This window comes from Camellia sinensis, chromosome 1 (assembly GCF_055761805.1).
Source record: "Camellia sinensis isolate YWXY chromosome 1, ASM5576180v1, whole genome shotgun sequence".
Taxonomy (NCBI): domain Eukaryota; kingdom Viridiplantae; phylum Streptophyta; class Magnoliopsida; order Ericales; family Theaceae; genus Camellia; species Camellia sinensis.
The window spans coordinates 18,218,416-18,232,336 of NC_138961.1; the positions used below are offsets into that span (position 1 = coordinate 18,218,416).

General features: G+C 34.3%; 1 protein-coding gene and 1 pseudogene across 1 annotated transcript; both read right to left on the bottom strand.

Annotated features, from left to right (window-relative positions):
- Nucleotides 1-286: 286 nt before the first annotated feature.
- Nucleotides 287-2,502, bottom strand: LOC145821496 (uncharacterized). Its single transcript, XM_082918039.1, has 2 exons — nt 1,455-2,502; nt 287-1,314 (listed from the first exon to the last, which is right to left on the bottom strand). The coding sequence occupies exons 1-2, from the start codon at nt 2,500-2,502 to the stop codon at nt 287-289; spliced, it is 2,076 nt and encodes a 691-aa protein (XP_082774165.1).
- A 1,140-nt stretch (nt 2,503-3,642) lies between these two features.
- Nucleotides 3,643-5,481, bottom strand: LOC145791943 (UDP-glucosyltransferase 29 pseudogene; annotated as a pseudogene).
- Between the last annotated feature and the right edge of the window lie 8,440 nt (nt 5,482-13,921).

Sequence of the window (13,921 nt, forward strand, 5' to 3'; positions counted from 1 at the left end):
TCACACCTACTGAACAAACTCCATTATAAGTTCATTTACATGAAACTTATTCAACCACATTAAAAAAAATATATTAAAATGTCAAATTCAACCACAAAGCAAATCAGAAACTTGAACAGACAACCATTCAAGAACATAGTAAAAATGTCTTTTATTACAATGTCTCCTTACAAATCTAGTCTAAAAGACTATTATTATTGCTATGGACTATTTATTGCAAAAGAACTGCATTATTTTCATACTTCTTTTACAAAATCAATAATGTCTTTCATGGCAATGTCTCCTTTCAAGTCTTCATATTATGACCGTACTTGTCACATCTACCACACTGTACTCGTCTTATCTTCTCATCCCTAGATGGAATCCTATTCTTCCTTGGCCTACCAGGTGGCTTCTTACAAATTGGAAGAAGGACAACAAGATCATCCATAGCTACAAGAGGTTTCTCAGCAGTGGGTATTGAATAAACGGACTTAGCATAGCAAGCTTTGAACTTGCTAGTGTAATAAAATGGTTCCACATGTGCATACAAATCACCTCTGCTCTTTTGGATAGCGGTGGCCGCGTGAGCACAAAGAAATCCATTCAGTTGCCATTGGTAACATGAGCAAGTTCTATTCAAGAGGTCAACGCTAACCGATGGCCAGGATTGAACCTCAAAAACATGATCACTTGAACGACTAACCAACCAAGTTCTTCCACTTTTAAGAGCATTTACTAATGTTGAATCCATCTCCGGACAAAGAAAAGTATTCCATTTCTTAGCTTGTTCTCTCCTTCTCGACATCAAATCCATGATCTTCAACCTAATTAAATCAATCATCTTCGTAGTGGGCAAATGGCGAGCTTGACGGATCCATGAATTGAAAGACTCTACCACATTCGAGTGCATTTCACCATATTTTTGTCCTTTAAAATATGCATTAGTCCACTTGTCATAGGGCAAATTGGATAGAAACCCACAAACGATCCATTTTCCCTCATCTTGTAATTCTTTCAAGCACTGATTAAAACATCCCACTGTCAGAGCATAAGCACATGAAGAAAACAAAAAAACTATTCTACTCCTGAAAGTATTACTGAAACTTAGACCAGAGAACCTATCCCTCAAATTGGCCTTCAAGTGTTGGAGACAAAAATAGTGGTAAGCAGTAGGTAAAACCTTGGGTAAAGCCTCCAAAAGTCCAGCGTTCCGATCAGATATGAAGGTAATTGGTCTTTCATCCAATAATATATTCGACAAATGCATAAAAAACCATTCCCAACTGTCTGTAGTCTCCGTATCGACAATTGCCATTGCAAAAGGGAAAAAACCTAAAAAATAACATTTTACAATTACTAAGTATATTAAACGAAAAGGACAAATATAGTAGATTTTTACTCTGAATAACAGTAACATGTTACTCTAAGAATAAGTAACTTGTTACTGTTGAATAAACTATAGTAATATATACCTTGATCCACTCCCTTCGCTGTAGTTGTTAACAAGGTGCCCTTATATTTCCCCTTCAGAAAAGTTCCATCGATAAACAATAGAGGACGACAATAAATACAAGCATTATCCATATAAGGGAAGTTATAGTCAAAACGCAAATAGCTACCAGGATTTGTGCGCATCACAATATCCATATACCATCGAATCTCATCATAAGACATAGAGAAATCTCCAAAAGTAGTAGTCCTAGCTTTCTCAACTCCCAACCAAGCGTGATTGTACGTAATGGTGAGCCCGTATTGATTTGTAAATTGACGGACAACATCAATTGGACGAGTTTGGGGATTCCCACGAATTTCATTAATAATCAAACTTGCAACCAAATTTGAACTCATCCTTGAGTTTTTAGAAGTACGAACTGCAGCTCCACAAGTATGCTCATCATGTAGAGTCCTAATGTAGAAAAAATTATTAGCACTTTCTAGAGATGCATGTACTCGCCATAAACAAGCTTTGGACTCCCGCATTGAACACACAGCAGTGACCCGACACTTCTCATTCTCCACATACACAAACTCAAATCCTATCTCAATTGTATATTTACATAATGTAGTCTGGAAATCCTTTGCACCTCCAATAAATCTTTGACTTACATGAGTAATTCCATTCACCCATCCACAAGACAACAAAGTCCTTTCTTCATGTTGACAAAACATAGGAAGTAAATCCATTTCATCATCAGTAATGTTGGATCCAATAGCGTCCCCTAATTCTCTAACTCCATGTTTTTCATTTGAAATGCCCATTTCAGTAATAGTCACATCAACCCAGTCAACACCAAGGGGATAAACAAGCGACAACATATTCTGAAAATCAGAATCATCATCAATCATGCATTGCGAATGTCCAGGTAAACAGTACGATAACAGTATGCAACCACTACTGTCAAACTTCTTCAATTTACAACTTAAGAAATCAGTTAAATCCTTTAACGTGCAATTTGACACAACCTTGAACACAATGGTACGATCACCATACTTGCATAACAACATAAGAGGTGGAACCATTTTACAAATCTGCAATCAATTAACAGTAAAAATTTACTGTCAATCAAAGTAAAATTTTACTATCACTACCAAAGTAAAATTTTACTGTCACTACAATTTGTGTTTAGTTTGAATTAATAAAATTTTACTGTGGTTTAGTATAACATTGTACTATATTTTAGAGTTAATTTTTACTATTTAGTTTGCTAAAGATTGACAACTCATACAGTGTGTCACCAACACAACTTGAAACATTAATCTAAATGTAAAATTTTACTCTGCATAAAATTAAAATTTTACTCTGATATAAGAGTAAAATGTTACAAAAGGAATCTAAAAGTAAAATTTTATTCTGCATAAGAGTAAAATTTTACATCCTGAATTTAAAAGTAAAATTTTACTCTGTATAAAAGTAAAATTTTACTCTGAAAAACTCTGAAAAACGAGTAAAAAGTTACACTCTTAATCTAAAAGTAAAATTTTACTCTGAATATAAAAGTAAAATGTTACTCTGCACAAAAGTAAAAATTTTGCAGACAATGAACTTGTTTGGTGCAACTTTTTTGCTAGTTAAAAATTGATAACTAAAACGCATAAGCTAAAAGAACATATCTCCCCTATCTTCTCAATAATCAAAATTTTACTGTCATTCTAACGCTAGAGTAAAATTTTACTCTCATTGTAAACAGAGTAATAGAACCAGAGTAAAATTTTACTCTCATTCTCTGAAACAAAAGACAGAGCAATAGAACCAGAGTAAAATTTTACTCTAATTTTGTCAAACGAAATCAGATCAAATACAACAAAAATAAATAAAAAAAAAACAAACATAAACAAAAAAAATTAATCAACAAATCAACATACCTAATTGAGAAGAAAAACCTCTACAACTCGATCAACAGTCACAAATCTCAATGAAACTCTCGTTTAATTGAGAGTGTTGATCATCGGCCACCAAGTGAGAGATGTTCAGCTGCGAGATCGTCTATTGTTGAACAAGTGAGAGATGTTCGGCTGTGAGATCTTCAGATTTGGAGATCCTCTTCATCGATTTTAGCTCAGATTTCAAATTTTTTAAACATATGATACCTATATATATAAGGGCAATATTGTGATAAAAAAAATGAAAATTATAAAATGTCCTTATTAAGGTAGGAATTTCCTACTCACGGGCTTTGTGAACGAAAATTGATTGGGTTATCATTTACCCTAATAAAAAGGCCCAAAAATGGGATTTCACCAAAAATTCCTAAAAATATTGAATATTTAATGTTGTCCTGCATAATTGAAGATTATATAATTTGTGAATATATAATCTCTCTTATACTCTCTTGTATTAATCGCTCATCAAAAAAAAAAAAAAAAAAAAGGTCTATGGGCTTGCTGCATCACACGTAATGTTTGACGACCCTGAAAAAAAAAAATTACTGTTTAATTGGTAATAAGGATGCACCCCAGATTTTGTTTTTATTGGTGGATTGGCCTAAGGCAAACTTTCACATGGAATTATTTCAAGGATCAGTTTGTATACCATACGAAAAAAAAAAAAAAAATCTGCTCTTTCAACCCACCTAAATATTTCAATAAAATTGCTCTACTAATTTTTGAGCAACTTCACATCCTTACAAAGCTGCAGCAACACTTCTACTGCCTCGTCTATCCCTTCATCTCCTTTCATTCTTATCTTCTCCCCAAAATTTTTCACTTTAATCCTTATGTCCTCTCCGCTTTTCTCCACCACAACCTTCCTTATTACCTATGCTATCTCGTCTCTGTTGAGTCTTCCATTGATGTCTCTGTTGACCTCCACAGCCACACCAACCTCTTCCACCAGTTTAGCAGTCAATGGCTGCTCAAACTGCATGGGCATGGCTACAATTGGAACCCCAAACTTTAGGCCTTCCAATACTGAATTCCATCCACAGTGACTCACAAATCCACCAGTGCTTGAATGTGTTAGAATTCTTGCCTGTGGAGCCCAACCATCCACAACCAGTCCTCTCTCTCCTAGCCTGTCAACAAACCCCTTAGGAAGTGCTTCTTCAAGCTCAACTTTCTCTCCATTTGGAAACCTAACAACCCATATGAAATTAACCATGCTAAGCTCTAACCCATGAGCTATCTCTTCAATCTCTTCCTTAGACATAAAATACTCACTCCTAAAAGAAACAAACAAAGTGGAGTACTCACCCTTGTATGATCTCAGAGTGCTCATTTTCATCATCAACAATGCCTTGAACAAGTGGATCAACAGGGACAACCTTCTTCTCATCTATAACCGGTAGATAATTGATGTATTTACCTTCAAGCTCTCTACAAGTGTTGTACAACATAAAGTTGCAAGATGGTTGACCCTTATTTACAAGGGCAACTAGTTTGTCATTTTATTCTTTTACAACAATCTCAACAAAATGGCGAAACTGTGTTTCATGGAATCCCTTAAGCTTAATTTCCGGGAAACGGGAATTCAACACTGCCATGGTGCTTAATTATATGTTGGACAAAAGAAACCACCGTGGCTCCGGTAGTCATGAGCTGGACTGCAGGAATATTAAACAACAAGGCAGTGGATTGTGCCCATGGGGGGCCGACGTCATAAATTACAAGATCTGGGCTTAGTGTGTTGAGGATGGTGGAGAAGCTTGTGCTTGCCATCTCAAATGCTGTTATCTCAAATGCTGTTCTGAGGGTGGAATTGAGATGGATTGGGAGGCCATTGGTGGAGTGGTAGTGAGGAGGGAGCTCAGGCAAGGATGGAAGGTGGATTTCTACAAGTTCAATGGAGAGAGAGTACTTGTCTGTGATTCTTATCTTGATGGATTTTAGATTGATTGGTGTTGAACACAGCAATATGTGAAAGTTTCTCTCTGAAAGTTTCTTGGCTAGCTCTAGGAAGGGAGAGATATGACCATGGGCCAACCATGGTAACATTAGGACATTGGTTTTACTCTGTTTTGTATCCATCATCTCTCTCTCTCTCTCTCTCTCCCTCTGTTATTGTGAATTGCTGATCAATACAATGAAGTTGATGCACTCAATGGTATATATGCATTTATATAACATGCTGTATTTTGATTTTATGTAATTTTTATTGACAACGTATGTGCTGGAGAAAAAAAGGCTACAGCTCGCAGGCTGCATTTGCGTAATTCTTTGACGAGCAATGTTAGGTATCATGAAAAAAATTTCATGAAAATGATTATGAAAGATTCATGACCTTTGGATTGCACTTAAAATAAAGTACCACACACTAATCAAGGTAATCTAAGGGTCATAAATTTTTCATAATCATTTTCATGAAAGTTTTTTCATGATCCCTAGTTTTTCTCTTCTTTAACAGCTTCTTGTTGTGTTTGCCTAATTCTTTGACAGCGCTCCACCTGATTGATATTTTACCTATTACGTGTTGGAAGTTATGTGCATCACAAATTTGTTGCTTCATAGTATGTATTTTATTAAAGCATCTCCAACGGTAATAGGCATTTTACCTATCTAAATATTACTATAGTGTATATATTTTATTTTGCCTATCAACTATTTCGTGTTTCTACGCCAACCATACTATTTATTTTAGCTATTCATCTAAATACTATTAATTTTATAAAATGTCACATCAGAAACAAAGATGGAGGGAAATGATCCTAATGATTAAATAAATTTTGCCTAGCCTTGAAGGCTAGCTACATGTAACTAGTGAATGTGAGTTGAGCTAAAATGCCTAATCATATGCCTAGTACATTGGAGTTGGAAAAAATGAGTTACATTAGGCATTTTGACTAACAAGCATTATATACCTAGTGGGTTGGAGATGCTCTTATAGGGCTGGCTTCCTTTCAGTCCGAGGTACTGTTGGACCCGTGGGGGTCTATCACGGGTTCCGTTTCGATAATCTGAATTGTCAATGTGTAAAAGTCGTCGAGTAATATATGTTTGTAAAAAATCACGTTGATCGGATATTGATAGCTACGTGATTAAATCAATTTTGAATAAAAAAAATAGAAGTGAAAAAATAAATAGTTGACAAAAGTCCGACGCGATGAGATAGCTATCGATATCTGATTAACGTGATTTTTTTGCAGGAATATAGTACTCGACGAGTTCTATACATTAAACGATTCAGATTATCGAAACGGAATCCGTAGTGGACCCCCCATAGGTGCAACAGTACTCTCTAATCCGATCACATACTGGAGGGAAGCCCATCCCTTTTATTATTATTAGAGGACATCAACGCTTCAAATGAGACCACAAAATATGGACCGGAGGGCATTCTTTGAGCCTGTAGGACCTAACACAAGTCCTATTTCAATAATTTGAATCATTCATTATGTCACTAACTTTGTATATTTTATCCACACAAAAAATTACGTCCATTTAATAATCTTCACTTATTCAATTGTATTTGTCACTAAAAAAATAGACTCGGATCGACCTAATTTTTTTTGCAAGTGAAATACACGAAGCATTCAACAAAATGAACAGTTTAGATCATCGAAATAAGACCCGTGATGAGTCCCATGAGTTCAAATAGCACCGAGTTGCCTCTTTAAAATAATAGTAAAAAACGTAAAAATAAAAAGTTGGCATTCTCTTTTTAATTCAAATCTTAACTTTTTGAATTTGATCGTTATGCTCATGCGGTCGACTAAAGTAAGCAAATAAATTTATTCGTTTTCTGTTTATAGACCATAAAACAATTAGCAAGAGGCTTTTTATTTCCAGCACCTTGTTACACTGTTTGGTTCCTAAATTTGAATAGAATTTTAAAAAAAAAATAAATATAAGTGAAATATAAACAAAATATAATTTCATACACCTTTCCTTTTTGCTTTCCAAATCCATCAACCTAACTTGGCCTTAATGACACTGGTTGAGAGAAGTAAACAAAGTCTTTGTGCTGCTTCTAATTGGCTTGAATCCTTGATATAAACTCGCTCCGTCTCAATTTGTTGGTCTCTTTTGGAGATTTTAAATTTAAATTTTAATTTTAAAATATTTTTTCATTATTGCCCCTATCTTTTCAATTTTTTAATATATTTATAATTACTCAAAGTTAGTTTTGAAAAATCAAATATTTTTTTACTTTGACTTTTCAAATGAATTTATCATTTTGAGACATTCCAAAATGAAATAGTAAACCAACAACATGAGACAGGAGAAATACTATATATATCTATATAATAAAACAGGACGGATTTTGAAAATATATAAAATGTATCAGAGATACACTTCATTTCAAGGGCTCAGATCAATTGTGATACACATCAATGGTTGAGATTTTGCTTCAATTCCCGCCCAAACACTCGGAGCTCTCTCCCACCTACCCACGTCTCCTCCCCCGTTCCATCTTTATCTCTTCTCTATTGCACTTCTCCTCCCATTCCCTCCTTATCTCTATCTCCCTCTTTGTTTCTCTTCTTTATCAGAGACGCTACCTCTCTCCTTCTCTCTCACCCGATCTCTGCCTCTTGCCCCACCCTCCCACTCGCTGCCTCTCCCCCTCTCCCTCCTTTCGCAGAGTGCCTCACCCCGTCTCCCCAATCGGGGTTCAGAAAGGTATCGCGGTTCTTAATCGGAGCTACTTCAGAGCCAATATCAAGAGCCCATAAACGCTTCTTACTCTATTTGAAATTTCCACCTGGAACAATGGGCTTTCGCAGAGTGCCTCTCCCCATCTCCCCAATCAGGGTTCAGAAAGGTATCGCGGTTCTTAATCGGAGCTACTTCAGAGCCAATATCAAGAGCCCAGAAACGCTTCTTACTCTCTTCAGAGCCCAGAAACGCTTCTTACTCTCTTAATCGGTGCTGGATTCATCGATCCTTCTCCTCTGTTTTCTCACTCACTCAGGTTCGATTCATTTTTTTTCTTCACATGATATTATTTTACAATTTTCTGCCTGGTGCTAAAAATGGAGATCTGTAGTTTTTTATTTTTTATTTTTTTGCCCTTTTTAATTTTGTTTTTGTTGATTTTGCTACTAGGTTTGTTTGTAATTTGTGCATTTTTTCATCGGTGATGTCGAAAGATTCTACTTTTGATTCGTCTTTTGGAAACCCCACTTGCAAATGGTACTTTGATGTTTTGGGCATTGATGTTTATTTTTTTTCTTTTACACTGTTCATGTTATATATATTTTAATTTTTTTTTAATATGATGCATTGATGCTAAAACTTGCAGATGGTACTTTTCTTCTGTTAATATTTTGGTCCTTTTAGTTTATTTTGTTTTTTTTTTCAAACCTTTACCTTTGGTTTTCCTTAAAATTTTCCTACTTAATTTGAAATGAATTATTTATTCAAGGTTTAATTTGATGACAATTTTTTTACTTTTTCATTATTCCGGCAAGGATTCTACTATTATAACTGTATGTATATCAATTGGTAAGGAAAAGCTAAGGGTAATTGCTAGCTTCTTCTACTGTAACCTCATTGCAGGGAGCGCAATTTATCTGTATTGATTTTGCAGTTCTTTGGAACCAGTTTTGTTTTAGTTAGAAAATGATGGTTCAGAAGAGTGCAGAGAGAGGAAAATTACTAAAAACATTGAAGTTTTAAGAAGTTATTAGTGAGTTAGTTGTGCACTGTGGCAAGGGACCTTTAATTTTCTGAATTTTTATGGCAAATGTGTTCACATCCATGTTACTAGAAAATACTAATATTCTAGCGAATTACTTATTAGTATGCATGTTCCGAAACATGGTACACTTTCGTTCCAAAATTATAAATTTTGTGGTCCGAAGCGATTCCAAAAGTTTCTGTAAATGTATTTCCTTAAATGTTTTCTTAGGAGGAAAAAAATCAAATATAATGAACTAAAATCAAAAGTGGACTGTTCTTAATTTCTGGTTGATTTCGGCCAGAATTTATTTATGCAATTTTTATTTCAATTTTATACATTACATAGGTATGGTAATTCTTTTTAGGTAACAAAAATGCTGTTTGGATAGATTTGTAGTTTTTAAGTAGACAATCAGTTTGTTTTCCTGTTATATTGTCTTAGGACATTTGATCACAGGCATGGTTTTTATTTGTGAAAATGTAAGGAGATCTGAGACATGTGAAGGTTCTGAGTTCTGGTTCTTAATCCGCACGGGACTTAGTTTTCAAAAAGTGGACTGTTCTTAATTTTCTGGTTGATTTCGGCCATAATTTATTTATGCAATTTTTATTTCAATTTTATACATTACATAGGTATGGTAATTCTTTTTAGGTAACAAACAATGCTGTTTGGATAGATATGTAGTTTTTTAAGTAGACAATCAGTTTGTTTTCCTGTTATATTGTCTGAGGACATTTGATCACAGGCATGGTTTTTATTTGTGAAAATGTAAGGATCAAGGTTTCCATGAACCGTCTCCGCCACTTTAACAACCTCCTATTTTTCTACTATTTTCTGTCACTTTCTCGCAATTTCTTGGGCTATCTAATGTTAATTTCTGAGTTCTGATTTATGAGTTCTGAGTTCGTTTATCAAATCCCTATTTTTCTACTATTTTCTATCACTTTCTCGCGATTTCTTGGGCTGTTTTGCGTTCTCTCTATCGGGTTTGTCTCTATGGTTTAAATTGATGTTGGCTGCTATGATATACCTAATGGGTTCTTCCAGATTTGATTGTCCCAATATTGCATTAGTTTTGTTACTCATATTGAAATTTTGGAATCATATGTAATGTTACTCATTTTGATTTCTTTTTATTTCTTCCTTTGATGTATGCATATTCATTCTTTGGTTTATGAATTGTATATTCTAACATTCGATGAAGTTTTAAGGAATGAGGGCCAGCGAATAGTCTAACATGTTCAATGAGTTTTATTTATATTATGTCTGGTCTTAATTAACAGAAAATTACAAGCCATATGAAGAGAAGGAATGGTATTTCTTTACACCAAGAGATCGCAAGTATAAGAATGGGAAGCAGCCAAATCGAGCTGCAGATAATGGATACTGGAGGTTACCGGTACTAATAAGACTCTGAGATTTATGGGTGCCGATGTTGGTTTTAGAACCGCATTAGTATTCTACAAACGAATACCTCCCAAAGGCGAAAAAACCAACTGGATTATGCATGAATATCGATTACCAAACAATCATCCCAAGGCTCCAACTGTTGGAAATGAAATGAGGGCAGGTTACTTGATATGGGTTTGTAGAGTCATACCTTAAGTTGGTGAGATACATGACCTGTGAAATTTTGACTGTACCATATGAAATTGATGGTGACCATTGTTTTTTACCGGGGTTAGAGAAATAGACGTTTTGATGCACTTTAATCTTAATATTATTTATTGCATTTTAATCTTAATATTATTTACACCGTGCCTTTAGGTACGGGCATACGCTAGTATATATATATATATTAGTATATATGAGGCCCGAGCAAGACACGGGCGACTTGCAATTAGATATATATATATATATATATATTTCATTTTGTGTTTTGATTTTAAGGTTTTTATTTAATGGTAGTGAAATATAATGGAATGATTATTTAGAGAAATCCTTTTATAATATATATATATATATATATATATAATATTATGAATTAATATAGTAATAACATATCAAAAAATTCTATAATACACATCGCATTTAGGGATGTGTGATATTAGTGGTCAAATTGGAATGTGTACCATGCCCCAATTATAATGTTTGTGATTTTTGGTTATAACATATTATACTATTAAATATAACTTGATTATGTTGTGAGGTTAGTTATAACTTATTGTAATTATTATTTTAGTAATAATAATAAAAAAATCTTTAGATAATCTTCAAAATGGTTACAAAATAGACCCTTAGTTATGATGTTTTTTATTTTTTATAATTTTAATTATGACTACAAAATATTTAATTATAACATTTGTGATAATTAACACCATAAATATCATAATTTGTATCGAATGACCTATAAGATATCATTTCATATTTATCAGTAACACACTACGCCAAAATTGGGCTTTAGCGGCGGTTTTTTACCGCCGTTAAAGGCTGTAAAACCGCCGTTAAAGCCTTTAACGGCGGTATTAATGGCGGTTTCGTTACCGCCGTTTATGCGTGTGTCGGAAAAAGTGAAACCGTCGTAAAAAGGCAAATTACCGTCGTTAAAAGTCGACCAAAAACGGCGGTAATGTAGGACCAAAAACAGCGGTTTTTTACCGCCGTAAATAGGTTCAAATTTTTCAAAAAATAATTCTTTCTCCTTGCACTCCCCCAAGTTTTGAACCCAAGACCTCTCATCCACCAACACCAACCACTCTGCCATAGCCACTCTTCCTGAAATATATTCCCTAAATAAATATTTAAACATTACTTTTACTTTATTGTAGATGGTTTCGCCGGAGCACGCCGGAGTTTCGCCGGAGCTCCGCCGGCAAAGACCGCCGTCATTAACGGCGGTAATGATTGGGCATTACACTACAACAAAAAACACTATTGGCGACTAAAATAGGAATTTTCGTCGCTGAAAGTCATGGAATTGGCGACTAAAATGGAATTAGTCGCCAAAATTGGTCACTTTTGCCGACTAAAAGACTTTAGTCGCCGAATGTAATGGTTTTAGCGACTAAAAGGCAATTTAGTCGCCAAATATAGGGGTTTTAGCGACAAAAATATTTTTAGTAGCCAAAGGTTAGGGTTTTTGGCGACTAAAACCATTTGGTAGCCAAACGTTAAGGTTTTGGCGACTAAAAACCACTTTGGTCGCTGATTGTACCTGTTTTGGCGACTAAAAACAGTTTCGTCGCTGAAGGTCAAGCTTTTTGGCTACTAAAAAAAAATTAGTAGCTAAAAACAGGTTTATGGCGACTAAAATTCACTTTAGTAGCCAAAGGGGGAGGTTTTTGGCGACCAAAAACAAGTTTAGTCGCCAAAAGGGTAGGTTTTTAGGCGGAATGGTTTTCTTTAGCGACGGAAAATTAATTAGTAGCCCAAAAATAATAGAATTGGCGACTAAATAATTTTTTTAGTCGCCAAAAGTGATCTAAAATTTTTTTAATAAATAATTTATTTTTTACATAAATTATATTTGAATATATATAATTACATTTATATATATAGTTGTGTATTAATACTGATGAAAGTAATATATAAATAATATAAGTTGCAATTATAGTCATGAGATGGCTGAGTGGCATAGTGGGGTGGAGTCTGTGGTTAAGGTTTGGAACTTGGAGGTCCTAGGTTCGAACCGTGGGAGCTCTGAGGCACAAAGGGAAATTTTTTTTTTTTTTTCAAAAATGCTTTTGGCGACTAAAAAAAAAATAGTCGCCAAATGTATAAATAATAAAAAAAATAATTCACTATTACCGACTAATAGTTTAGTCGCCAAAGGTATAATTTCCAAAAATGGAATTGACTATTGGCGACTAAAACCTTAGTCGCTGAAAACCTGTGTATTGCCGACTAAAAGTTTTTTTTGTCGCCAAAGGTATTGCCGACCGTCTATTTGCGACAAACCCGGCGACTAAAAGATTTTGTCGGGGAAAGTGGAAATTTGACATTTGGCGACTAAAAAGAGACTTTTGGCGACTAAAAATTTAGTCGCCAAAGGTGTATTTTCTTGTAGTGTTAGCAGCGGTTTTGTTACCGCCGTTAAAAGTGGGCATTAACGGCGGTTTCGTTACCGCCGTTAAAAGTGGGTTTCATTACCGTCGTTAAAGACACTTTTAGTGGCGGTTTTTTTAAAGGCGGTAACGAAACCGTCATTAATGATACATTAATGGCGGTATTAACGGCGGTTTTCGTTACCGCCGTTAATAGTACCTTTAACGGCGGTTTTCGTTACCGCCGTTAAAAAAACCGCCGTTAATGCCCTGTTTTGGCTTAGTGACAGCAAATTACTCCTTTCATCTCACATTCATCATAAAGTATCCCCTATTTATATTAAATAGATAAGTACATGGATAAATTACAATCACACTCTTTGAGATTTGTTTAAAAAATCAATGGCTTACTGTGGTTTTAAAAATTACATTATGCCCTTTCAACTTCTAATCGCATAACAAATAATTCATTTTATTTAAAATCGTCAAGTCAGTTAAAACTTTTAATAATCTCATAAATATATTTATATTAACAATTTTAATAATTTTATTATTACATAGAAGACAATAATTTAAAATTCTGAGAAAATAATTATTTAAAATTTCTAGAATTGTAACAATTCAAGAAATAATTCATCTTTTAAACATATCGTAAGGGTATTTTATAATTTGTTCTAAATACATTAGCTAGAGATGGAAGACAATTGACAGCAGTTTTCTTCAGACAAATGGGGGACAGTTTGGGCACAGAAGAACAAAAAGCAAGCCTTGGCAAACCAAAGCATCATAGATAGATATAATTCTCCTGTTAAAAAAGCAACCATCAACTCTTCCACAGACCACGAAGTATTAACAAAGAAATTTGTCACTAACAAATTTAGTACTAAAAAAAAAAAAA